The sequence below is a fragment of the Zootoca vivipara genome, chromosome 14 (genome assembly GCF_963506605.1).
Source record: "Zootoca vivipara chromosome 14, rZooViv1.1, whole genome shotgun sequence".
In the NCBI taxonomy this organism is placed as follows: domain Eukaryota; kingdom Metazoa; phylum Chordata; class Lepidosauria; order Squamata; family Lacertidae; genus Zootoca; species Zootoca vivipara.
Genome location: NC_083289.1, coordinates 27,757,802 through 27,781,746, shown reverse-complemented (window position 1 = coordinate 27,781,746; position 23,945 = coordinate 27,757,802). Strand labels below are relative to the sequence as shown.

Genomic DNA, 23,945 nt, shown 5'->3' with positions numbered 1-23,945 from the left:
AAGGAGTCACAAGACTCGGGGTTTCTTTTTTCTACAACTGGCACAGCTGCCCTCTGGGTGTTTTTGCATGTATAGGTTCTGCTTAATATGGAAGAGTTTCTCTTCTGAGGTGGAATTTCCCCTACCATGGCTTATCCCTCGCTTCACTTTCTCCCCTCTTCGGAGCAGGGAGGCCAGGAGGGAATGCACTAAAGGGGACTTGATAAGAATCCTTTAAGCATAAATATTTTCTATCCTCGGAGTACAGAGTTTATCGTGACGTATAGATCAGAGGCCAAGGTTTGAACCCCCACCCCACTCTACGCCCTAGAGGCAGGACAGAAAGAGGGCTCAGTTCCAAAAGGATTTTTCCCTTCTCCCAAATAATACCTGTTCAAAAATGGCTGGAGCCTTGAGCACCCCATTAAGATTGAGATTGCTGTAGGGAACTGTATGTGGGAGTTTTAACATACATTTTTTTAATGGTTAGGTAAAATTAACTGCCGTGTGGGCAGGTGTTCTGCTCTACCTGCTAAAGCTGTGCGTTAATGAGAGGGGGGAGCGAGGAGGAAATGGGGCACAGAGGTTTGGAGAGCTACATGTTTTCGAGTGCAATAGACTGATAAGAAAAAGGACTGCTCTGCAGGGCGGTCTATGAAATGTTGCTGTCACCATGAGAAATTCTGCAGCTGTCACCTGAGAAATCCACATTCCTGGGTCATAAAGAGTAAGATATCACTAAACCGCGTCCTATTTAGAGCAGGACTCTGGCAGGCAGGTGTCTCTGGCTCCGGCAAAGGTGCCCTTCCTTCCTACCCCGACACATTCCCTGGAACATGTAGGCGCTTGAGGGAGGCTACAAATAAAAACGGGCCAAGTCCCGCTGCCGCATTCCTGCTGGCGGAGAGGCTGACATGGTGATGCTCGCAGCGACGGTTTCTAACACCGCCAGCAGCAGCGGCGTCTGCCGCCAGCTTCAGCACCAAGAGGGTCTCCGGCTTCTCCTCTGGCATGCCGGGGTGTTGGACCTGATCCGAGAGGTAGCGATCGCCCCTGCCTTCCTGCGTGCCCTCCTCCCGAGTCCCGTGCCTCGCTCTGGAGGGGCGCGCGCAGGTTTCGTCATGACGCCCGGTGCTGCGAGCAGAAGGGGCCCATTGCTCTCTTCTCGGGCCGTGGGGAGGCGATTGCGCCCAGTGCCAAAAATGTCCTGACCCCACCAGGCGGCGGAGAGGAGGCTGGGTCGTTTGGGAAGGAAGCTGGCACGGCGCCCATTGGCATCGCCGTGGCACCGCGGCTCGCTTGCCGCCGCTCCTGCCAACTCCGGCAAGGCCGCCAGGCGGGTCTTCGGGCGTCGCTGTCCGGGGTGCTGATCTCAGCCTTAAAGCGGCGCTGCCGCAGTTGCCTCTGTCCGCGGTGCTGATCTTTGCTTACGAGCGGCGCTGCCGCAGTCGCCGCTGTCCGCGGCGCAGATCGCTGTCCGCCGCACGGCGGGAGGCTCTGGGCGCCGCTGTCCGCGGTGCTCATCACATGACCAGCCCGTGAGGCGAGCGCGGAGCTGGTAGCAGCGAGCCGAGCCGAGCCGGGCGATGAGGAGGCGCTGCCCGGGCTGAGCGCTGCTTCTGCTGCTGCTGGGGGCATGTGAGAGGCGGCTGGGCGCTTCGGGCGCCGGGCTGCTGGGGCTCTGCGAAGCGGGATGCAGATGCGGCTGTGAGCGCCGCCGGCCCCGCCATGCAGAAGGCGATGCGGCTGAACGACGGGCACGCCGTCTACCTGGGGCTGCTGGCTAAGAAGGACGGCGCCCGGCGCGGCTACCTGAGCAAGCGGAGCTCGGACAATACCAAATGGCACCCCAAGTGGTTCGCCCTCCTGCAGAACATGCTCTTCTACTTCGAGAGCGACTCCAGCTCCAGGCCGGCTGGCCTCTACCTGCTGGAGGGCTGCGTCTGCGACCGGGCGCCCTCGCCCAAGCCCAAGGACCCCCTCGAGAAACAGGTAGGTGAGAGAGCCGGCATGGGAGGAGGACTTGGAGGAAGCGAAGGGGTCGGGGGCTCTTCGATCTGCTGCTGCCAGCCTGGGCCGTGGACAGCTGAGTGGGGGAGGGGAAGGGAGATAAGCCTTGCCCGGTGTGTCCGCTGTCTTGAGATTTGTGTGGGGACAGTGTGTGCTAGGCGTAGCAGGTGCTTGTGACACACCTGCCCCTTTCGAGGCCAGAGGGGGTCAGGAAGGCTCTCCAGCTCCAGCTCTTCCAGCGCTGCAGTGCCAGTCTCGCGCTAGCTCCCCCCTCCCGTGTTCCCATTTTTGGATTCGTGTGCTTAGGACTCTATGCAGGACGGGCAGAAGATACTTCCTTTACCCCCATCCTCTCCAAGAAGCCTGCTCTGGCCAGGAAATTGAAGTTACTTCAGGCAGGAGAACATTTTTTTTAAAAAAACCCCAAAAAACCCATAACATTTGGGGTAATCAGTCGTATTAATTAGTCAGCAAGTTGAAATGCAAGGGTGCCCCCGGTGGAGAAAAAGAAGCAGATCTTCTGCAGCAATCCGTGTCACCCTCCACCCGCCTCCCTCAAGCACAATTCACCTTTGTCAAGTGAATATTTGGGTGCTGGGCTTTAGGAGTTATGACTGGGTCCAGGTCGAGGCATCTGATGGTTCTTAACCTGCAAACATAAAGTGTTATAAGGAAAGAGCCAGTTGGTCCCACCAGAACTTTCAGGGTGTGAACAAAGTCAGCTTGCAGTGGATTTGCAGAGAGTTTCCCTTCCACACAGGACCTGGGTCCAGCCAACCCAGCCACTGATTCCTGAGCTATCCTGTTGATTTAAATGCCGTTATGAGAGACATGTTGCGGCCAGTTCTTGACCATACATATATCTGCAGAGAGATATCTGCTTTGGGAGTGTTTGTTGTCTGTACATTATCTTAATACGGTAATAGTCACAATAACCCTGCAAGGCGGGTCGTCCTTTTGATCCTGACAATGATCTGAAGTCACAGGACATTGCCAAACTGTTAAAGCGAATGAGTTTTGGTTCTGAGCAGGGCCAGGATGAGAACGTGTCCGGGACCTGTTTGAAAGTAACAGTGGAGGAAGACAATGTGTCCCATCAGCACATTGCAGATGGGAGGTGGTTGACCTGGAAAGAAGAGTAAGGAGCTTGCCCCAGTTTGCACATGGCTTCCCTGGTGTCCCATACAAAACTTGCTTCCCTCGAGTGGCAGGTGCGTGAGTGGTCAGATTGGTCCTGCCCCTGCTGCCAATGAGAAACCACCGTGTGTCTGTGATGCCAGCATGCCAGGGAAAGTATGGTCTCTTGATTTAGGGATTTCTGTGGACATCCCATTTATAACTTTGGCGTCTCAGCAGGTTTTATCTCCAATCCCACCTCCCCCCTAGTTGTTAGGTATTTGATTGGCCAACTGCTAGCAAGTACTATAGATCTTGGCCTGATGGCTCTCTCTCTGTATACAGAACACAGGAAGCTGCCTTATACTGAGTCAGACTATTGGTCCGTTTTGCTCTGTGTGGTCAACATTGACTGGAAGTGGTTCGCCATTGTTTGAAGCAGGAATCTCTCCCAGTGCTTCCTGGAGATTCCAAGGAATGAAACTGGGACCTTCTACATGCAAAGCAGATGCTCTACCACCAAACCTTTTCCCATATGGACTTATTAGCCTTGCCAAACCATTGCTGCCACACTTATCCTTCACAGATGTTGACATTAACTTTCTTCATTTCTCAAATTGCAGGCAGATTTTTTTAACTTTTTGGTGGGACTGACCAAGAGCCCATTTGGCATTCATGTATGGGTTGGTAAACCAGTTGGCCATTTTTTTCTTCACCCATGTCCCCTTACATGTGTACTGACTTATCTGTCCACTTGGGGAAGGACTGTAGCTCAGTGGTAGAACATCTATCTGCTTTGTGTGTATGAAGTCCCAGGTTCAGTCCCCAAAGAGATCTCCAGGCATGGCTGGGAAAGACTCACCACTGCCTGAAACCCTGGAGAGCCATTGTTGCTAGTCAGCATACAGAACTCAATAGGTCAAGGGTCAGGACTCTGTAGAAGGCACCTTTCAAGGCTTCACATATCTGAGGAAGGTGGAGCTTGTTGCGGGTATGGAATATATTTTTCTGCTTCCAACCAACCCAACAACACATTGGGAATTTGTTTCATTCAGCTACAACTAAATGAGTGCCCTTTGATTTATATCATAATTGTGCCCATTTTGACATTTGTAGAGCTAGTTCATGACTGGGTCTCCTGCACAGAAGGATTAATCACCCTGGCTTTGGTCCAGGAATTGCAAACTTAATCTCCAAGTAGCAATGTATTTTATTTCTCAACAAGGAGCATAGTGAAGATCGAAGGCCTCTGACTTTGGTCAGGGCATTTCAACTCTGAAACCTGGGTGGAAGTGAAATCTTCAGATACTTGAAGAAGAAGAAGAAATACTTTCCTTCTCTAGTGGCAGCTTTTGGAATTAGATATTCCCTTCTACTTGAATTGGGGAGATTTTCAGGGTGGTGTTCTAATTTGCTACAGACAGGTTATATGATCAATTTCCTATCACCCCATCATGTCCAGACAAAGCACCAATATCACTACTGAACTGCCAGGGAGAGAGCCAAGGTGTTGATAGGCAAGCTCTCCTGTCAGATTCTTATCAAGGAAACTACAAGTGGAATATCTGTAGGGTGGAAAATAATAATAAATATCATCCCATGTGGGATAATTATAAAATAATTGGCTGGATCCTTAAGCATGGGGTTTAACACACTCTCCAGCAAGAGAGAGCCCCCTGCAGAGTATAAAAACACAGAATCATGCAGCATGGGAATAATAGACTCTTAGACCTTTTTAAATATCCTGTTCAGTCCACTGCCTCTCTTGCAGTGAACAGACCACAACATAAGTAAATTAAAATGCTTTACTTAAAAAATCCAAAAGTCAGGTTCATGCATTATTCCATGCGGCAGCAAAAAGAACACAGGTAGAAAGTCTTGGGTTTACAAAATACAGAAAAATATTTATGAACAGTGGTCTGGGCTTGAAGTGATAAAGCCCAAATATGTTGCTTGGTCAGCTTTACACGATGGAAGAAAATGAAGAAAGAATTTTCACTTCTCCAGCTCAGTCAGTATTCACATAACCTAGTAGTTTTGGATTGCTGTCTGCTGGCAGCTTAAGTTTATAGTTCATGGTTCCCTTTAATTATCTGACATCCCTTTTCACAGCAGTCTCATCCTTCTCAGTGAGAGACCTAACTACTCAGGATTCCCACTGAATTTGCTATGTCAGGTCTGGTAGTTGTGGTCAGGTACAAAAGTTTTCCTGTTGCTGACCTGTACTGGTTGTTGTCTGGCAAGAGTTCAGATTCATCTGGGCTCTTTAGAAAGTCAGTAACCATTGGTGTGGCTACTTCTTTAGCTTCTTGCAGCCCTAAGCTGTCAAGCAATTCAATAACTTTTTGCTTTTGACTTGGAAGATAAGATCAATCTTCTCTTTCTGTTTGAACATTCAAGTAGGGAGAAACATTTCCAAGTTGTTCTGCTCCTTTGCTTAGGCCTTTCATAACTTTTGGGTAGTCTTGGTCATTTTCAGTTGCAATGATCAAGTCATCTACAAATGCCAAAACATAAGAAAATTGTCCATTTTTGCATTTGGTGTGCAAGCACTTCTCTGTGTGACCTTGTGTGTACCCTAGCTGTGGGGAAATGCTGTGCATGCTCTAGCAGCTTGTTTCAGACCATAAAACCCCTTCTGCAGTTTGCATACTAGATGCACTTCCTTTGGTTTGATAAATCCTTTGGCCTGTTTCATACAAATCTGCCCTGAGATTTCTCTATGCAAAAACACGATTTCAATGTCTATGTGTTTCGCCTCTATTTGTTAAGAAGTTGCTATGCCTGAAAGCAGTGTAATGCCGGAGTATCTCACTGCAGGTGCAAAAGTTTCATCATAGTCCTCTCCAAACTTTTGCAAGTAGCCTTGGGCCACAAGTCTTGCTTTGTAGTGCTCAACTTCCACTGCTTCCTTCCAGCTTTACCTTGAATACTCACTTGCTTCCAATTGCCTTCTTCCTGGGAGACAGCTTGGTGAGGGCCGAGGTCTTGTTCTGGTGCAGAGCATTATTCTCCTCTTATGCAGCATCCCTCCACATATGTAGTTGGCACCTGCTCAGTCCCGAAGTGGAAGGTTCTTAGGGTTGTGCCAATGACCTTGCAGTGTAGGACAATCCTGGAGATGGGAAACTTTTGTTGGGTCTTGGTGGGTGTCTGACATATGACTGTGAATCCACATCAGTCTCATCACCCTCCAGTGCAGACCTCTTCTCATCCGTCTCCTCTCCTGCTACCTGTAATTTGCTTCTCCTTCCTGTTCATCATTTGTGCTAGGAGTCAGGGGTCAGCAAACTTTTTCAGCTGGGGGCCGGTCCACTGTCCCTCAGACCTTGTGGGGGGCCGGACTATATTTTTTGGGGGGGGGAATGAACGAATTCCTATGCCCCACAAATAACCCAGAGATGCATTTTAAATAAAAGGACACATTCTACTCATGTAAAAACCTGCTGATTCCAGGACTGGGAGCGGGCCAGATTGAGAAGGCGATTGGGCCGAATCCGGCCCCTGGGCCTTAGTTTGGGAACCCCTGTGCTAGGTGATGTGACAGTAGAAAGCAGATATGTCAATTCAGGAAAGTTCAGGAGGGCTCTTATTTCTTCTTCTGACCCCTCAGAAAAATATATCACAGTTCCTCTCTTGTCAGCTGTCCTGTGTTCAGCAAAATGAACCACATGTCTTGTGCTGACCTTTCCAGTATTCAAGTCAATTGCTCTGTAACCTTTGCTCCAGTAGCATATCCAATCATAATTGTCTGTCCTGGTCTGGAGTCTGTTGTTGTTGTTTAGTCGTTTAGTCGTGTCCGACTCTTCATGACCCCATGGACCAGAGCACGCCAGTCACCCCTGTCTTCCACTGCCTCCCACAGTTTGGTCAGACTCATGAGCTGGTAGCTTTGAGAGCACTGTCCAACCATCTCGTCCTCTGTCATCCCCTTCTCCTTGTGCCCTCAATCTTTCCCAGCATCAGGGTCTTTTCCAGGGAGTCTTCTCTTCTCATCAGGTGGCCAAAGTATTGGAGCCTCAGCTTCAATCTGGAGTCTAACTTGTGTCTATTCTCCTTGAGTACAAAGGCATAGCAATACAAGTGACCATTTCACACAGGGGTTCCATTCATGCCCCCCCACATGTGTATTGGTGGTGCAAATAAGCCATCCCTTTTTCTGCCCTCTTCCAGGTCCAAAAGGACCTGCATGTCTGCGATCACATGTCAATTGGACACACCTAAAATGTTCACTGCCTTTAATGCCAGATACATGTTTGTGTGATATACTGGGCACTCTTCCGTGTCAAAGTTCTAAAGGTGTACATGTACCGGTACTTCTCTTGGTTGGCAATCTGTTGTGGAGATATATTGCAGGGACTACCGCATCTCCCCACATTTGTTTGGGAAGGCCAGGGTCTCTTGGCTTGCACCTTGTCATCTCCATAAGAGATCTAAACTTTCTCTCAGTGACTGAGCTTTGTTGAAGGTTGTGGGAAAACACTTCTCACTTGTGTGTAATCCCTTATTCATCCACAAGAGATTTCATGTGGCTCGAGGTAAACTCACCTCCACTGTCACTGACCAAAGTTGTGGGTTTCCTCTGAAGCTTGTTGCTCACCATATGCAAATTGAATCTGCTGACAGGTTGACATGGTCAATGCTGCCAAAGAAATCTTCATCATAACTCATATATGAAGAGCATCCAGAATCAATTAACCGTTTGTTTGATTTTGCATCACAACAGTTTAGAGTTAGATTTTTCTCATGCAAGGGGGTGAAAGGGGAGGATGCTGTGGGCCATGGGAAAGTTCCAACACTGGATGGGACTCTGGTTGCTGGGCAGAAGAGGCCAGGAGGCAGCAGTGCTGTGATGAGGTTCCCTTGCTGGAGCCCTTTGCTGTCAGTGATGCCTATTTGGTTTTGTGTTGAAAGGTGATATGGTGTGCTCTGTTGTGTAGCACCTGCCTTTAAACAGGGCAGTCTAAAGAGAAAGACAAGGACGGCTCCTGGAACCTTTTGCCAGGATGTGGCCCAATAGCACATTTGCTCAGGAGGAAGAGAGATGTCTTAGAAGATTCAGGACTACAGCAGCTATATTTAGATGAGAGAAGCCCTGGCTCAGCCTGGCCTGGAATGCATTGAGGTTGCTGTGGAAATCATGCATCGCAACATATCCTTGAAGAAACATTGTGTGGGGGATCCAAAGAACTCTGCTGCTGAAGAGTTGCACCAGGCAAGGTCAACATCAGAAGAGCCATTGAGATGAAGAGGTTCAGGCGTTCTCTGCCACTCTTCTACTGAACTCCTCCATCATTGTCGTGACATATGAGGCATGCTGCAGAGTTCTACATCAGATATTGGTGTGTGTGTGTTGGGGGGGGGTCTGTTTGTTTTCTTTTTAACCAGCTGCAGTCTTAGGAGGCTGCCAAGCTGAGTGGAGGAAGAAAAGGCAGGAGGGTTATTCAAACTGTTCCCTTTCTGCTGTTGAGGAATTCAAAACTGCAATGTTGGCGGGGGTGGGTGGGTGGGTGGGTGGGGCATATAGGGACCACTGTCCCTTGCAGCTGAATTATGTGTTTAGTTTTTGAGCAGAATTGCAATGGTAGACAATATTGCACTGCTTCCCTCCCTGCTCTTGGGTGCAGCCTCAGAAGCTGCTTTTCAGCTAGACACAGAAGCTGGTGGAGGCAAAGAAGCAGTTCACACCCTCCTGTCTACTCTACATCAAGTGTGTTCCCACTATTGGCTTGGGAAGCAGGGTACACACAATGTGGGTCACAATCCATATTGTTACAAAGTTAGGTGCTGCCCCATTCTCTGCCGAGCAGTAGCAAGATTCTAGGGGGTTCCAGGCACTCACCCAGGTTCTGTCTTTCTTTTGAGAGTGGAAATAGAGTGGAGACTGTTGTACCTTCCTGGGGTGCTCAACCCACCGGAGCCTGTCTTTGCACAGGGGAAGTCCCTAACTCACTGAGGGTTTGAGACCCATCAGCTACCCTCACCTGGTTTAGCCAGCCAGTCAAAGCCATTCCCTGGGTGTGGTTGCTGTCGCATGCTGGCAGCTTCTAGGAGCCACAGGAGAGAGCTGGCTGGAATGTAGTTAACCATATATAGGAAAGAGGAAAGAGTTGCATCTATTGCTGTGACCCTTCTTTGCCACCTTTGCCCTACCCACCTCTAGAATGTGGCCACAGAAGGTTGTCCAAAAGAGGATGGCTAGAGTAAGAGAGGAGCAAAGAAATCTGCTTCATATTGTGTCAGTCTGTTGGTCCATTTAGTGCAGTGTTCCCTACACTGACTGGCAGCAATGTCCCTCCAGGTTTCCAGATAGAGTCTTTCCCAGCCCTTCCTGGAGATGCCACTGGGGATTGAACCTGGGACCTTCTGCATGCCGAGCAGCTGCTCTGCCATTGAGCTACCACTGCCCTTTCCCTCTCTAGGGCATTTGCTTTAGTCCGTGCTTGGAGGCCAGCAGTTTTGTGGGGCCATGTTGTTGGATTTTGGATTCCAGGACGTCCTGGCAAGAGTGGAAGGCGGAGGCAGAACAGACGGCGCTCAGCATTTCCTTATTTATTTTCCAACTTACTCGGTTCTGTCTCTGGCCTTAGAGAACATCCCTTGTTTCCTAGGAGACTGCAAGGAAGGAGAGTAGATGAACTGCGAAAACTCTTTTGCGGTGCTCGAAGCCGCCCTGATGAAAATTAACACAAATACAGTAAATGCCAAGGGAGGCTAAAAATAGCCTCTGTGCCAAGCCCCATTCTGCTCCTGACCATGTCAGCCTGGCATGGCTTAAGATTGCATGGCTTAAGATTGCTTAAGATGCAACAAAGACTGCGGGGAGGGGGGGAGCTTCCAGGGCTGGTGGGTGGCCTGGATTCTAGGGGGCTGTTCTGGGGCAGGTGCCTTCCATGGGCAGGTGTCCTTCATGCCCCTGGCTTGCTTTCTCACAAATGCTGGTCCATGGTCCTGCTGCAAAGGTTCAGCACTGGCACCTCTTAGAGACAGGAAGGTGGTGGTGGTGGAATAGAAAGTCGCTGTCCCAAACCATTTGCTCATCATAGTGCCTCTGGAGGGGAAATCTAGGTGAGCTCCCATGTCCCAAAAGGCAGGGCCGGCATCTGCTGTCCCCACTACTGCCACCCCCTTCCCTGTGGGAATGTTAGGGATGTGGATTAGGATATATTATTAGATAGATCCTATCCAAGCTTGTGTTAGCAAGCTTCCAATATCAGCAGAGTGACATTCCCCTTTTGTGCGCAGCAAAGCGTATGCGTTCAGGTTTGCTGAAACCTGTGCAATATTATACTTCCTGGCAAAGTCCCCTTTGTACCTCTTAAAAGAAATACACAACACAGTGTTTATAAAATAAGATAGAGTTTACTTACAGTTTCATCCTGAGTTAACAGCATAATCTCAGAAAGGCAGGCTTACATAGAAAAGTTACAGATATATACATGTGGAGACTACTTGGTAAAGTAAGGCTCCATTTGGTCTCTCTCTTGGCTGCAGGCCAAGAGGGAGAACCATGCTAACTGGAGATTCTCTGGAGATGTGTTCCCATCGAAGGAGAGAATGCTAAGAGAGAGAATGGCTGCTGGCTAGGGGCTTTTGTCCCAGCTAATCCATCTCATCTGCATATCTGGAGGAACAGGAACTTAGTCAGGTGTCCCTCCAGGTGAGTTCCTGTTAGTGGACACTCTAGGAACTGTTGTGACTTGTCTGCCCCAGTGTTCCATCCCACATTCCTCACAGCCAGCCTAGGCAAGCCAGACCACAAAAAGCAGCCAGGTGCACTGCAGGAAATGAGCCAGATGAGTCCAGGAAGGGAGAGACATTGAATCATCGAGTTGGAAGGGATCTGAAGGGTCATCTAGATCAACCCCCTGCAATGGCATTGCTGCAGTTTGGAAGTGGCTGGCGGTCTCTCCTGGGGTCCTCTGGCCTCTTCCCCTGGCAAAGTGAGGAGGGAGTGGCTGCAGCTTGCTTTCTCCTCTCCTTCAGGGCCGCCATGGCAAACCAGCTACCAGCAGAAGGTGATTAATAAATTGATGGTAACAACAGCCGCAGTAGCAACAACTGGCCCAATAATGCTGCAAAGCCATATCTAATCTGCCATGGCTTTCATCAAGGGAAGTAATAGTACCACTGTATTCTGCTCTGGTCAGACCTCACCTGGAATACTGTGTCCAGTTCTGGGCACCACAGTTCAAGAAGGATACTGACAAGCTGGAACGTGTCCAGAAGAGGGCAACCAAAATGGTCAAAGGCCTGGAAACGATGCCTTATGAGGAACGGCTTAGGGAGCTGGGTATGTTTAGCCTGGAGAAGAGAAGGTTAAGGGGTGATATGATAGCCATGTTCAAATATATAAAAGGATGTCATATAGAGGAGGGAGAAAGGTTGTTTTCTGCTGCTCCAGAGAAGCGGACATGGAGCAATGGATTCAAGCTACAAGAAAGAAGATTCCACCTAAACATTAGGAAGAACTTCCTGACAATAAGAGCTGTTCGGCAGTGGAATATGCTGCCAAGGAGTGTGGTGGAGTCTCCTTCTTTGGAGGTCTTTAAGCGGAGGCTTGATGGCCATATGTCAGGAATGCTTTGATGGTGTTTCCTGCTTGGCAGGGGGTTGGACTGGAATCAGATGGCCCTTGTGGTCTCTTCCAACTCTATGATTCTATGCCTTTGCCTGCTAGAAAATGCTTTCCATGGACTTTTCTCCATAAAAAAATTGTAACCTTTTGAGTTGGTGCTTCGCTTTCTGTGTCTTCTGTGTAACAACGCCGGGATGAGTTAGTGACATTTGGCAACCTTGCAGTGGAATGCAGCTGGCTGTCTTTAGGAGTAATAGCTCTTCTCTTTGTTTTTATAGCATTATTTCACTGTTAACTTCAACCATGAAAACCAGAAAACCCTGGAGCTGAGGACAGAAGATGCTAAAGACTGTGATGAATGGGTAGCAGCCATTAGCCATGCCAGGTAAGTCCTCCTCCTTTCCTCAGTGGCTCCGTGGAACATGAATCCTGCTGGGACGAGGTGTCTTGGGTTGGAGGGCTGGGGTGGCACATGTCAGGTCAGGTGCAAGAGGCAGCTGACCATGTTAATCCTGCTGGGAGAGAGAGAGTGGGAGAGGGAACCAGTAAGACAGGCACCCCCAAACTTCGGCCCTCCAGATGTTTTGGCCTACAACTCCCATGATCCCTAGCTAACAGGACCAGTGGTCAGGGATGATGGGAATTGTAGTCCAGAACATCTGGAGGGCCGAAGTTTGGGGGTGCCTGCAGTAAGAGGAGGCCTTATTTCTGGTCACCCTTGCTGAGCAATGGCTCAAAGGTAGTAGTAATAATTTCTTTCCTTCCTTCCTTCCTTCCTTCCTTCCTTCCTTCCTTCCTTCCTTCCTTCCTTCCTTCCTTCCTTCCTTTCTTCTTTCTTATTTCCACAGCCACTCTGGGTGGCTCCCAACATAATATTAAAAACACGATAAACCATCATCATCATAATTTATTATTATAGCATAGAAGAAACCATGTAAGAGGGCTTACAGGGTTGTTTGCAGAGGAAAAGCTGACAATGGGCTGACTAGAGAAGCACAGGATTTTGCTCCATGTCTAGAATTCAGCATCCTAACAACCTCACAATTTGTTGTTGGGTTTTGGTTTTGAGTTTCGCATTCCACACCTCATGTGGAATGGCCCAAGACATTTTGCTGCTGGAGGCAAAACAGAAAATGGCAGGAGCCCTCTCCTCCTTCTCCTCCTCCTCCTTTGCTGCTACCTGAGGCGACTGGAGGCAGCCCAGGGAAGCCAAAGCACACTGAATGTAGGGAAGAGAAAAAAAGGAGGCAAGAGGGGAGCAGGCAGTGGCTGCAGGCAACAAGCACAGGAGGCAGCAAGCAGCACACTCCTTGGGGGCCTAGATCTGCTGCCCCTCCCAGCTGTGCCCAGACTGCCTCCCAAGGCGACTGCCTTAACAAAGCCCTGGTTGCAAATATAAGCTTCAGTGTGTGTAGTCCATGCCTGGTAGGAGCAGAAAGCCAGGGGGGGCATCTGGAGAAGGCTTGGGGTGTTAAGGAAGTGGAGTTTCCTTGCTCTCCTTCTCTGCTGCCCATAGAACCACAAGACACAGCCTCAAACAAGCAGGTGTGCCATGCAGAGTGGGAACACTTACACTTCCAGGCGTCAGTTTGCTTTGCCTGGGATAGAAGGTGGAATGCCTTTTTGCAGCACAAAGGATGCTTTGTGGTCCTACTGACAGAGGGCTGAGGGAGTCTCCCCCCCCCACTCTGGTCTTCTCAAAATGTGCTGGGCAGCAGCTGGGCAGACTCAGGAGTTGGAGAGGATGTTGCACCAGAGATTTTTTTCTCTACTCTTAATGCTGCCTCTGCACCTGGGACGCTGCCAGTTGCCACAGCCAGAGATAAGAATTCATCCTTGACATTTGCATTTGCATTTTAATTCCATTCCTTTTCTTTTAAGATTCAACTCATTTTCCTGGAAAGGCTGCATTTAACCAAGCAGGGAAACAAAGAGGCGACTCCCCTCCCAACTCACACGTGAAATATTGTGGGCAGATCCTTCCACGAATACTTGAATTCATAGAACTCGTTGAATGGGATTAAATGGCAGTACAGCCCTCAACGTGTTTACTCAGAAGTAAACCATGCTGAGTTCAGTGTGGCTTTGCCTGTGTGATTGCGCCCTGTGTTTCCCAACCAAACTCACTGCCAGCTTGGTCATTCCTAATTGCCTGCAGTCCAAACCCATATATAGGTCTACTCAGAGGTAAGGTACACTGACTTCAATGGGACATATTCCCAGGTTAGTAGATATAGGATAGCAGCCTTACCTGTCCTTTAGTACCAGGTTCAGTGTGTCAGGTCAGTCCCAAGCCTAGTATAGCAGGACATGAATCTGCCTCCTTGATGGGAATGAAAAGGTCTTTGAGGTCTTCAGGGTTTCATCTTCATAATGGTTGCCAGAGATTTTGCAGAATCTCTTGCTGATCCCTGTGGGCTCATAGAATTGATCCATAATAATAATAATAATAATAATATTGTGAGGGACAAGGGATACAGGGAAGTCCCTCCCATCTTAAGTTCCAGCCCATCACCAAGCGCTGGAGAGAGTAAGGAGAGCTCTGCCTCCAGCGGAGAGTCAGGAAGTGGTGTCCGAGGCTCAGGCAGGGTTGTGGAGCCCATGCCTCAGGTGGGACAGGAAGTTGGACGCACGGGGGGGAGGCCAATCCCCCCAACTCCCGAATTGCGACGCAAACGTAGGGGGAAGAGGTTGGGTCTGCCAAAGTTGTGGTGCTGGAAGAAAACGCGCCAATCGCCATTCGGGAGTTCTGACACCTCACCTTAAGGATGCATTTTTACTGCTCTGAACACTGTAAATAGTCAGCACTTAATAAAAGCCTTAAAAGACCATGCTGGAGTCGTTACTCTAGAGTAGCCATACCAGGCCCTCTGACAGCAACTCCCGAATCTTTTTTGGCTACTTTGGAGTGCAGCGATGAGCGCTCAAGAGGCTGAGCATTGGAGGCTGGAGGCTGAAGCAGCGAAGCAGGAGCTACAGACCCTCACAGCGCACGCACAGCAGCAATTGCATGCCGCTCAGGAGGAAGCGTGAGGGGCGCAGGAGGAGCTGAACAAGCTGGTGGACCAGGTGAGGACAAAAGAGGAGACTGAGAAACAGCTAAGGGTGATGGTATTAGACCTGCAGAAAAAGTTGGAAGAGGAGAAAGCCGCTAGAGGTGGGGGGGCACCCCAGCCGCAGCTAGTCCAAGTGAGAAGGGGACAGAGCCTAGTCACCAAGTTCAGCGGAGACCCGAGGGAGTACCTCGGATTCGAGACTGAGATAAATTATGCGCTGGAATTGCATGCAGCAGAATTCCCAGATGACGCGCACAGAGTCTACTTTATCATAGAGCATTTGACGGGGGCCGCCCGGGAATGGGTAAGACCGCTCATCGCGCAAAAAAATCCTTGCATGAAGAACGCAACTTTATTTCTAGAAGCTTTAAAATTAATGTACGCTAGCGACAATGAAATGGAGGCCACTAAACAGGAGCTTCATGACCTAACACAAGGAAAATCGACAGTTAGAGACTACTGGGCGAAATTCACCATGCTGGTGCACAAACTGGGGTGGGATCTGAACAGTGAGCCAGTGAAATCAGCCTTCTACCTAGGTTTGCATGCAGACGTTAAGGATGAGCTGGCAAGAGGTCCTAGACCGCAGACTATGGATCAGCTCAGCAAAGCGGCGCTAGCGGTGGGGGTGAGGCAGGAATCCAGATGGTATGACAAACAAGCGACGCGCGCAGCAAAACCTTGGTTCCCACGCTCTCAGGACAGACCACACCACCAAAACCCACCCCAGGGACCGCCCCCAGACCCGCCCAGACCAAGCCCAGAGCCGGAACCGATGGAGATCGGGGGAGCGCGCGCGCGGGCTTTTCAAACCCCGGCGGCGCCAAAACGCAAGGAGGGAAGAGGAGGGAATTGCTTTCTCTGCAACTCCCCCCGGCATCGCGTCAGAGACTGCCCTCATCGCAGGGAGTGGCAAGGAAAGGCGGGAACGGTTGTACCTTCCCCCACTGACGTAGCACCACAGCAGGGAAACGAGACAGCCTGGCTGCAGGAGACAAGGGGCAGCAGCCAGGCACAGTCAGCAGTGAACAGCCCCAGCCCGCCCACCCGCACAGAGAGGAGCAGAGCCAGCCCACCCCTCCCAGAGCAGGAGTGGTTCTAGAAGTCACGCTGACGCTCCCAAATGGCTACCCCCTGTCAGTCCTCGCCTTAATTGACAGTGGGGCATCTGCCAACTTCTTCTCGAGAAACTTTGCAGAAGAGCACCAAATCCAACTTCTGCAGCTGGATTTTCCCCTGCATGTGGCCACCATTGATGGCAGAGAGTTGCTGGGAGGGGCCATCACTCATCAAACCCCCCCCATGAGAATGACGGTGGGAAGGCACTCAGAGACACTGGCTTTCAACGTCACGACCATCTCAGACCCCCCCATCGTTTTGGGAATGAGCTGGCTGGCGCGCCACGACCCTTCCATAAGTTGGCACCAGAGATGCATCACGTTTGGGTCGGACTTTTGTCTGGAACATTGCATGCAGCACCAACCAGGGGAGGGGCCTCCGATAGCCACGGTGGCCACCATGCACGTCAAAGGGGGTGAGGCGATACCCAAGCCGTACTGGGACCTGCAGGAGGTCTTCAGCGAAGCGGAGTCCGACCACCTACCCCCACACAGGCCTTTTGACTGCCAGATCAACCTGGTGCCGGGGGCAACTATACCCCCAGCCAAGCTGTACGCCATGTCAGACCAGGAACTGGAGGATCTGCGCGCTTTCATCGACAAGAACCTCAAGCGGGGGTTCATCAGAGAAAGCAAGGCAGCAGGGGGCAGCCCGGTCTTCTGGGTGGACAAGAAAGACACGCAACAGCGCCGCCTGGTGGTGGATTTTAGACGGCTGAATTCGGTGACAGAGCCAGTGGCTTTCCCCATGCCCAGAGTGGATGATCTCCTGACAGCGGCACGCAGGGGCAAGATTTTCACCAAGCTAGACCTGAGGGGGGCGTACAACTTGATCAGGATCCGGGAAGGCGATGAATGGAAGACCACGATGTTCACGCCTCTGGGCTCTTTTGAATATCTGGTGATGCCCTTCGGGTTGCAAGGGGGCTCAGCCTGCTTCCAGGCCTTCATGCACCACGTCCTGGGGTCCCTCCTCTTCAAGAACTGCCTGGTCTTTCTGGATGACATCCTTATCTATTCCAATGACCCAGTGCAGCATGTGAAGGATGTCAGGGAGGTGTTGCAGCGCCTGAAGGACAACCACCTGTATGTGAAGCTGGAGAAGTGCAAGTTTCACACCAAGGAGGTGGACTTCTTGGGCTACAAGCTGTCAGACAAGGGACTGGCAATGGACAAGGACAAGGTGCAGACCATCCTGGACTGGCACAGCCCCAGGACGCGCAAAGATGCCCAACGACTACTAGGCTTCGCTAACTTCTACAGGAAGTTCATCCAGAACTTCTCTCGGGTCACGGCTCCCATCACCGACTGCCTGAGAGGCAAGCAGAAGTTCAGGTGGACACCAGAGGCACAAGCAGCGTTCGAAAGCCTCAAGAGGGTGTTCGCGTCAGACCAGCACCTGTTCCACGTGGTGCAGGATGCGCCCCTACGCCTGGAGACAGATGCTTCTGATAAAGCTGTGGGAGCGATTCTGTTGCAACTGGACGCCAACAGAGAGTGGAGACCCTGTGCCTTCTTCTCCAGGAAGCTGACCCAGCCTGAACGCAACTACACAGTGTTTGATAGGGAACTTCTCGCGATCCACGCGGCGTTCCAGCACTGGCGACACTTCCTGGTGGGCGCCAAGCACCCCATCCAGGTGTGCACAGACCACAAGAACCTGGAGTTCTGGAGAACGGCCAGGGTGCTCAACCAGCGGCAGATACGGTGGGCAGAGTTCTTCTCGAACTTCAACTTCTCCATCCACTACATCCCGGGGGAGCAGAATGTCAGGGCGGATGCCCTCTCCCGCAAGCCAGAGTACATGGAGGAGGAGTTGCCACCAGCACCCAGGCACGTTTTCCCCCCATCTGCATGGTCATGCGGTGCAGCAGTGGTGAGCGAGGCAGAACTCACAGCACTGACGGCAGCGGATGAATTTGCCACCCGCATCTTCAGAGACCTGAGAGGGGGGAGGGAGCAGGCCAAAGACTTTGAGGAGAAGAGGGGTTTGCTTTTTTACAGGGGAGCCCTGTACCTCCCGACCAAACAGCTGAGAGGTAAGGTTCTCAAGCAGATGCACGACAACCCAACGGCGGGTCATTTCGGAAGGGACAAAACCACTCACCTAGTCATGAGACACTTCTGGTGGCCAGGGGTGCGGGAGGATGTTCGGGATTATGTCAGGGGATGTGACACCTGCCAGCGAGCAAAGGTGGTCAGAGCGCCACCAGCAGGTTTGCTGGAGCCATTAGCCACACCGCACAGGCCGTGGGAAGTAGTGTCCATGGACTTCATCACAGACCTGCCGTCGTCCAGGGGCAAGACCGCAGTGTTGGTGGTGGTGGACCTCATGTCCAAAATGTGCCACTTTATACCGTGTGCCAGGGCGGTCTCGGCAGAAGAGACGGCCAAACTGTTTGTGGACCACGTATTCCGACTGCATGGATTGCCTTTAAGAGTTATTTCGGATCGTGGCCGCCAATTTGTTTCCAGGTTCTGGCGACGGCTCATGAACCTCCTGCAGGTGGAGGTCAGCTTGTCGACGGCTCGGCACCCGCAGACCAATGGACAGGCGGAGCGGGTCAACGCCATTCTGCAGCAGTACCTGAGATGTTACGTCAGCCAGAGGCAAACGGACTGGGTGGATCGCCTGCCACTGGCAGAATTTGCCTACAACAATGCGGTGCACGTCTCCACAGGGGTGTCGCCCTTTAAGGCCAACTATGGGCGCGACCTCAGATCTTTCCCGGAGAGGGAGGGGGAGGAGGAGGAAGAGGGCCCACAGGCCGAGGAGTGGGCAGAGGACCTGGAGACGGTGCACCAACAGCTCAGAGAACACTTGGAGAGGGCCAAGGAAGCGTATAAGAAGGGGGCAGATCGCCACAGGCGGCCGGGAGAGGTCATAAGGGTGGGGGACAAGGTTTGGTTATCCTCGGAAGGTCTTCCCACCAGGGGGCGATGCAGAAAGTTAGCACACAGGAGGCTGGGCCCCTTCACGGTCACGCAACAGGTCAACCCGGTAGCCTTCAGGCTAGCACTGCCGGAGGACATGAGAGTGCACCCAGTGTTTCATAGATCACTGCTGTCGCCGTACAGGGAAAGTACCAGGTTCAGGGACAGCGATCAGCCTCCAGAGGGAGGGGGGGAGACGGGAAACGCCCGACAGCTCAATGAGGCAACTGAGATTTTAGACTCAAGGAGAGGGGTGAGAGGACTGGAGTACCTGATAGCATGGGAGGACACTCCGCCATCCCACAATGAGTGGATACCGGCCACGGAAGTACCTGAGGAATTTTTAGTGGAAGAATTCCACGCCCTGTTCCCCCACAGGCCCAAGCCCTGGCACATGGAAAGGGAGGGAGAGGGGGAGGAGCAGGAGGAAGGGATAGCAGGCAGCAGGTCCCCATGGAGATGGGAAGCGGAATTTGAGGACACGGAAGAAGAGGTGTGGGTTTCACCGAGGTCAACGACGTCAGAGGCAGGAGAGGACTGGCAGAACATTTTTACTCCCACCAGCTCTGATGCCACTGACTTCTTGGGATTTCCGTCTTCTCAGGGGGAAGGAGAGAGATCGCAGGATTGGGGGGAAATTTTCACACCCACAGGCTCGGATGCCACAGACTTCTTGGGATTTCACTCGTCCCCAGCAAGCAGAGAGCCACTGGGGAGGAGGAGAGAGGAGCCTGGGAGGGGGGTGGATGTGAGGGACAAGGGATACAGGGAAGTCCCTCCCATCTTAAGTTCCAGCCCATCACCAAGCGCTGGAGAGAGTAAGGAGAGCTCTGCCTCCAGCGGAGAGTCAGGAAGTGGTGTCCGAGGCTCAGGCAGGGTTGTGGAGCCCATGCCTCAGGTGGGACAGGAAGTTGGACGCACGGGGGGGGAGGCCAATCCCCCCAACTCCCGAATTGCGACGCAAACGTAGGGGGAAGAGGTTGGGTCTGCCAAAGTTGTGGTGCTGGAAGAAAACGCGCCAATCGCCATTCGGGAGTTCTGACACCTCACCTTAAGGATGCATTTTTACTGCTCTGAACACTGTAAATAGTCAGCACTTAATAAAAGCCTTAAAAGACCATGCTGGAGTCGTTACTCTAGAGTAGCCATACCAGGCCCTCTGACAAATATAATATATTATTTATACCCCGCCCATCTGGCTGGGGTTCCCCAGCCACTCTGGGCGGCTTACAACAGAAAAATGAAACAAAACAATTAAACATTAAAAGCCTCCCTAAACAGGGCTGCCTTCAGATGTCTGGTAGCTGTTTTTCTCTTTGACATCTGATGGGAGAGCGATCCATGTGACCCAAAGCTGGCACAGAGCACATGGAAAATGGAGAGAGAGTATCACAGCTGGTCGCACAGTGGAAGAAACCACTGTCCAATTGCTCCAGCGTGTAGCCAGATCAATTATGATCCCTGTCTTCTGCTAAAAATTGATGTGGCTGCAAGGTAGATCAAGCAGCAAACATGCCTGGTGTCTGTGGCCAACAGGAGCATAGTTTGAGATTGGCATGTGCTCAGGGTCTCTTTTGGGGTCATGTGGGTTGGCCAGTAAATGTGGCCCACTGGGTAACAGTGGCAGAGTGCAAGTTTGGGAATTGGACATGGAATCTTGATCTTCAGATAATCACTTCTTAGCTGTTATTACTCACAGGCTGAATATGGGAAGCCAGCCTTCCCCAGTCTCTGGCGGAGGCTGATGGGAGTCAGTAGTGCCAGCTTGGCCCCACGACTGTGAGTGCCCGCACCGTGAGTGCCATGTAGCATGCATGATATTGGCACTGAAATCTGTGGGTGCTGGGAACCTTCATGGGGAATTTTGTGGGTGCTCGGTCACCCAGGGCCCCAGGGTGTGTTGGCACCTATGATGGGAGTTGTAGTCCAAGATTTCTGGAGGGGGCACTAAGTTGGGAAACGACTGTTCTAAAGTGTTTGGATAAAAAGAATGGCTGGAGCTTGATGGAATGATCAACCAGAACGATCAAATTCAAGCTAAGCAGTGGCAGGGAAAGTTCATGCTCTGAACTGTAGCAGTAGAGTCATGCCATTCCCTTTCCCCCATGATGAATGCAGTTATCACTTGATGGCTTGTTGGGTTGGCGCTCTCGCTCTCTCTCCCATAGGATTTTCTAATTGTGTTGTCAGCAGACACAGCTTGAGGAAGCCACCACAACTAGCAAGATCTGCCCCAATGACAGCATTTAGGGCAGCATGTGGACCTGATCCCCCAAGTTTCCAGTCACGAGTGCCCAACTTGGTGGGTGGGTGGGAGATGCAGAGCAGGCAGGAAAAGCAACGGAAGGGGAGGAAATGTCTTAACAACTCTGTCTATATAACAGTTATAGGACTCTTGCTACAGAGCATGAAGCTTTAATGCAGAAGTACCTCCATTTACTTCAGATTGTGGAAACGGAGAAAACAGTTGCCAAGCAACTCAGGCAACAAATTGAAGATGGAGAAATAGAGACCGAGCGCCTGAAATCTGAGGTAAAAACATGCTGATTATGCAAAGGGCAAAGGAGCCTGTGTGGTTGGTCCTTGTAGGCTGCATTCAGACATGCATCATGCCAGGAGAAATGCACCCCCTTCCTCTCAGCGGGGTGTTGTTGTTTTTTGCAAGCAATGGGAAGGACCCCATTTGCATTTCCTGCACTTTGGGGCATTTGATGGCACACAATGGGCTGTTTTTGCTGCTCTCTGGCTTCCAATTTGCTTTTCGGCGAACTGTATACTTTGCCTATTTTGATTTTACTATTTTTATGGGCTGTTTGCTTTTGTGTAGTTTTATTTATTTATTTATTTAATAGTGTATCTAAATCGCTTTTTTTTTTTTTACCAAAAATAATAATATGAAAGCGGTTCACAACAGCAAAAGTAAGATAAAACCATACCATGAAAGCATAAAAGGTTAAAAACAAAGAAGTTTAAAACAAAGATCAGTAACCCATTTTGGGAGGACTCTAAATTGCCTGCATAGGCCTGGTGTAATAGAAAATTTTCAGCAGGCATTTAAAGGTTGGCACAGAAGGTGCCTGCTGAATCTCCACTGGCAGAGTCTGACAGGACTGAGCCAAAGACTCTGTTTCCATTGCTGTCAAACGAGCACCACCAACTCTGGGAATGAACATTGACACTCCTGCAAATGATTTCGTGATCGAGCTGGAATAGAAATATTCAGATGATCCCTTAGGTACTCTGGACCTAAGTTGTTCAGGGATTTTAAATTAATACAGGAATGTGGATTCATTGTTGCTAATTGTTTGGTTTTAAACTTTATCTAGTTTAATTTTTTTAATATTTCTGTAAGTCACTGGGCTGTTTTGAGAGAGGTGAATTGTTAAGCAATTTAATAAATAACCATAACCGTAATTGCAAAGGAAAGCCATTAGAAAGGTGGCATATTCTAGAGGTGTTCTAGAGGTGAAGAGATTTGTAGCATCCCAGGTGAAAATGTCATGGGAACCAGATTCACACATGCACAGGCAGGGACTGAACCTGTGCCCTGCCTCTGCATGGAAAAACCTGTGTCTGAAAGATGTTTTGAAAACCAAGTCTCTGGGCTCCCTTTGACAAGAGATTACTTGAAGTTCCACCAGTTACTTAGTGTTGGCTGTGCAGGAGACATTAATACCTTAAGCACAGCAATATTCATCTGAAAGCGGGGAAGTTATGGTGTTTGACAGGGATTTTAGAAGGGATGCCTGGAAGACCCCTAATTGAAAACTTGGTTTCTTCCAGCAGTAGCAGACCTTGCCACGGGCATGAATGTTATGGGTCAAGTCATCTTTGTAAGTCTCAGCCAGGAATGGTTAAGGAGTTGGGAGCAATATGAGAAATGGTTGAGGATGTTGGGCATATTTAGTCTGGAGAAGAGAAGACCGGGAGGTGACATGATAGCCATCTTCAAGTACCTGATGGCCTGTCCCATGAAAGACGGAGCTGCTCCAGAGGGAAGGACCCAAACCAATAGATCCAAATGGCAGGAAATGAGTTTCCAACTAAACATAAGGAAGACTAATTCCATGGTTCTATTAATATCGGGTTGCAGGAAGAGCAGAAGCTGTTCATTGTATAGTTTTTTTTTAAATCGAGCAACGAGTAATCTAAGAACTATCAATATGTTGGTGCATAATTAGTCTGCCTCTGTGCTTAAATTCTTAGTGTTGTACTTTCTGCTGTTCCCCTCAACAACACCCCACTACCCTTTGAAGCGCAGATCAAATGACATTTTCCTTTAATGTGCAAATTTTGCTTACTGGATTTTGAAAGGGAAAAGCAGCTCTTTCTTCTGTGTAAAAGATTTATCAGCAGACCAGCCAGGAACTCTCCCTGCTTGCAGGGGAGTCATTTCAGCTATTAGCATGGCTAATATCAGAAGTGAGTCCATTTTGTTCTGAATATGATCTGTTTGATAATGCCTAATTAGGAATAAATTGCACACTGCGTTAAAGTCAGTGGTTTGGTTGGTAGGTTTATGGGGACAAGATTTTCACTGAAAGGACAAGGTCCACCAGTTGTGATTATTTGTTGTTGTTTAGTCGTTTAGTCGTGTGATTATTTATTATTGCTTATTTGTCGCTTCTTCTTTTCTTTCCCCCCAAAAGTGAAATTCAAACTGACTTGCAAAAACGAACATTAGAAACAAGGATAAAGCAACTTAAAATACACAAGTAATATAGATACAAGAGCAGATCCTTTTCCACCCCATGAAAAGATAATAAGAAAATTAAGATCCTAGGACTTTGGGGGACTAAAAACACAGTGATAGCACCCGGCATGCCTCCCTGGGGAGAGCATTCCACAAGCAGGGAGCCACCACTGAAAAGACCTGTTTTTGTGTTGCTGTCCTCTGCCCTTCCCTTGGAGGGGGCACATGGAGAAGGACCTCATGTGGGGAATTCAGAGTCTGGGTTGGTTCATGTGGGAAGAGGTGGTCTTTGAAGTATGGGGGTCTTGAGCTACATCAGGCTTTATAGGTCAAAATCAGCACTTTGAAGTGAGCCCAGAAACTAATTGGTAGCCAGTGCAGTCAGGCCAGAATTGGTGCAATGTGCTCAGACCCCCTTGCACTAGTGAGCAACCTGGCCACTGAATTCAGCATCAGCCACA

The 23,945-nt window shown here is 50.1% G+C and overlaps 1 protein-coding gene across 1 annotated transcript in view; it reads left to right on the top strand.

Annotated features, from left to right (window-relative positions):
* The first annotated feature begins 1,707 nt into the window (after positions 1-1,707).
* The window catches only part of RASGRF1 (Ras protein specific guanine nucleotide releasing factor 1), a 65,949-nt gene continuing 43,711 nt past the window's right edge, over positions 1,708-23,945 (top strand). Inside the window, exons 1-3 of the mRNA XM_035131316.2 lie at positions 1,708-1,971; positions 11,962-12,068; positions 21,176-21,323. Coding sequence (XP_034987207.1) covers positions 1,708-1,971; positions 11,962-12,068; positions 21,176-21,323 — 519 coding nt within the window. The remainder of the gene's footprint in view (positions 1,972-11,961; positions 12,069-21,175; positions 21,324-23,945) is intronic.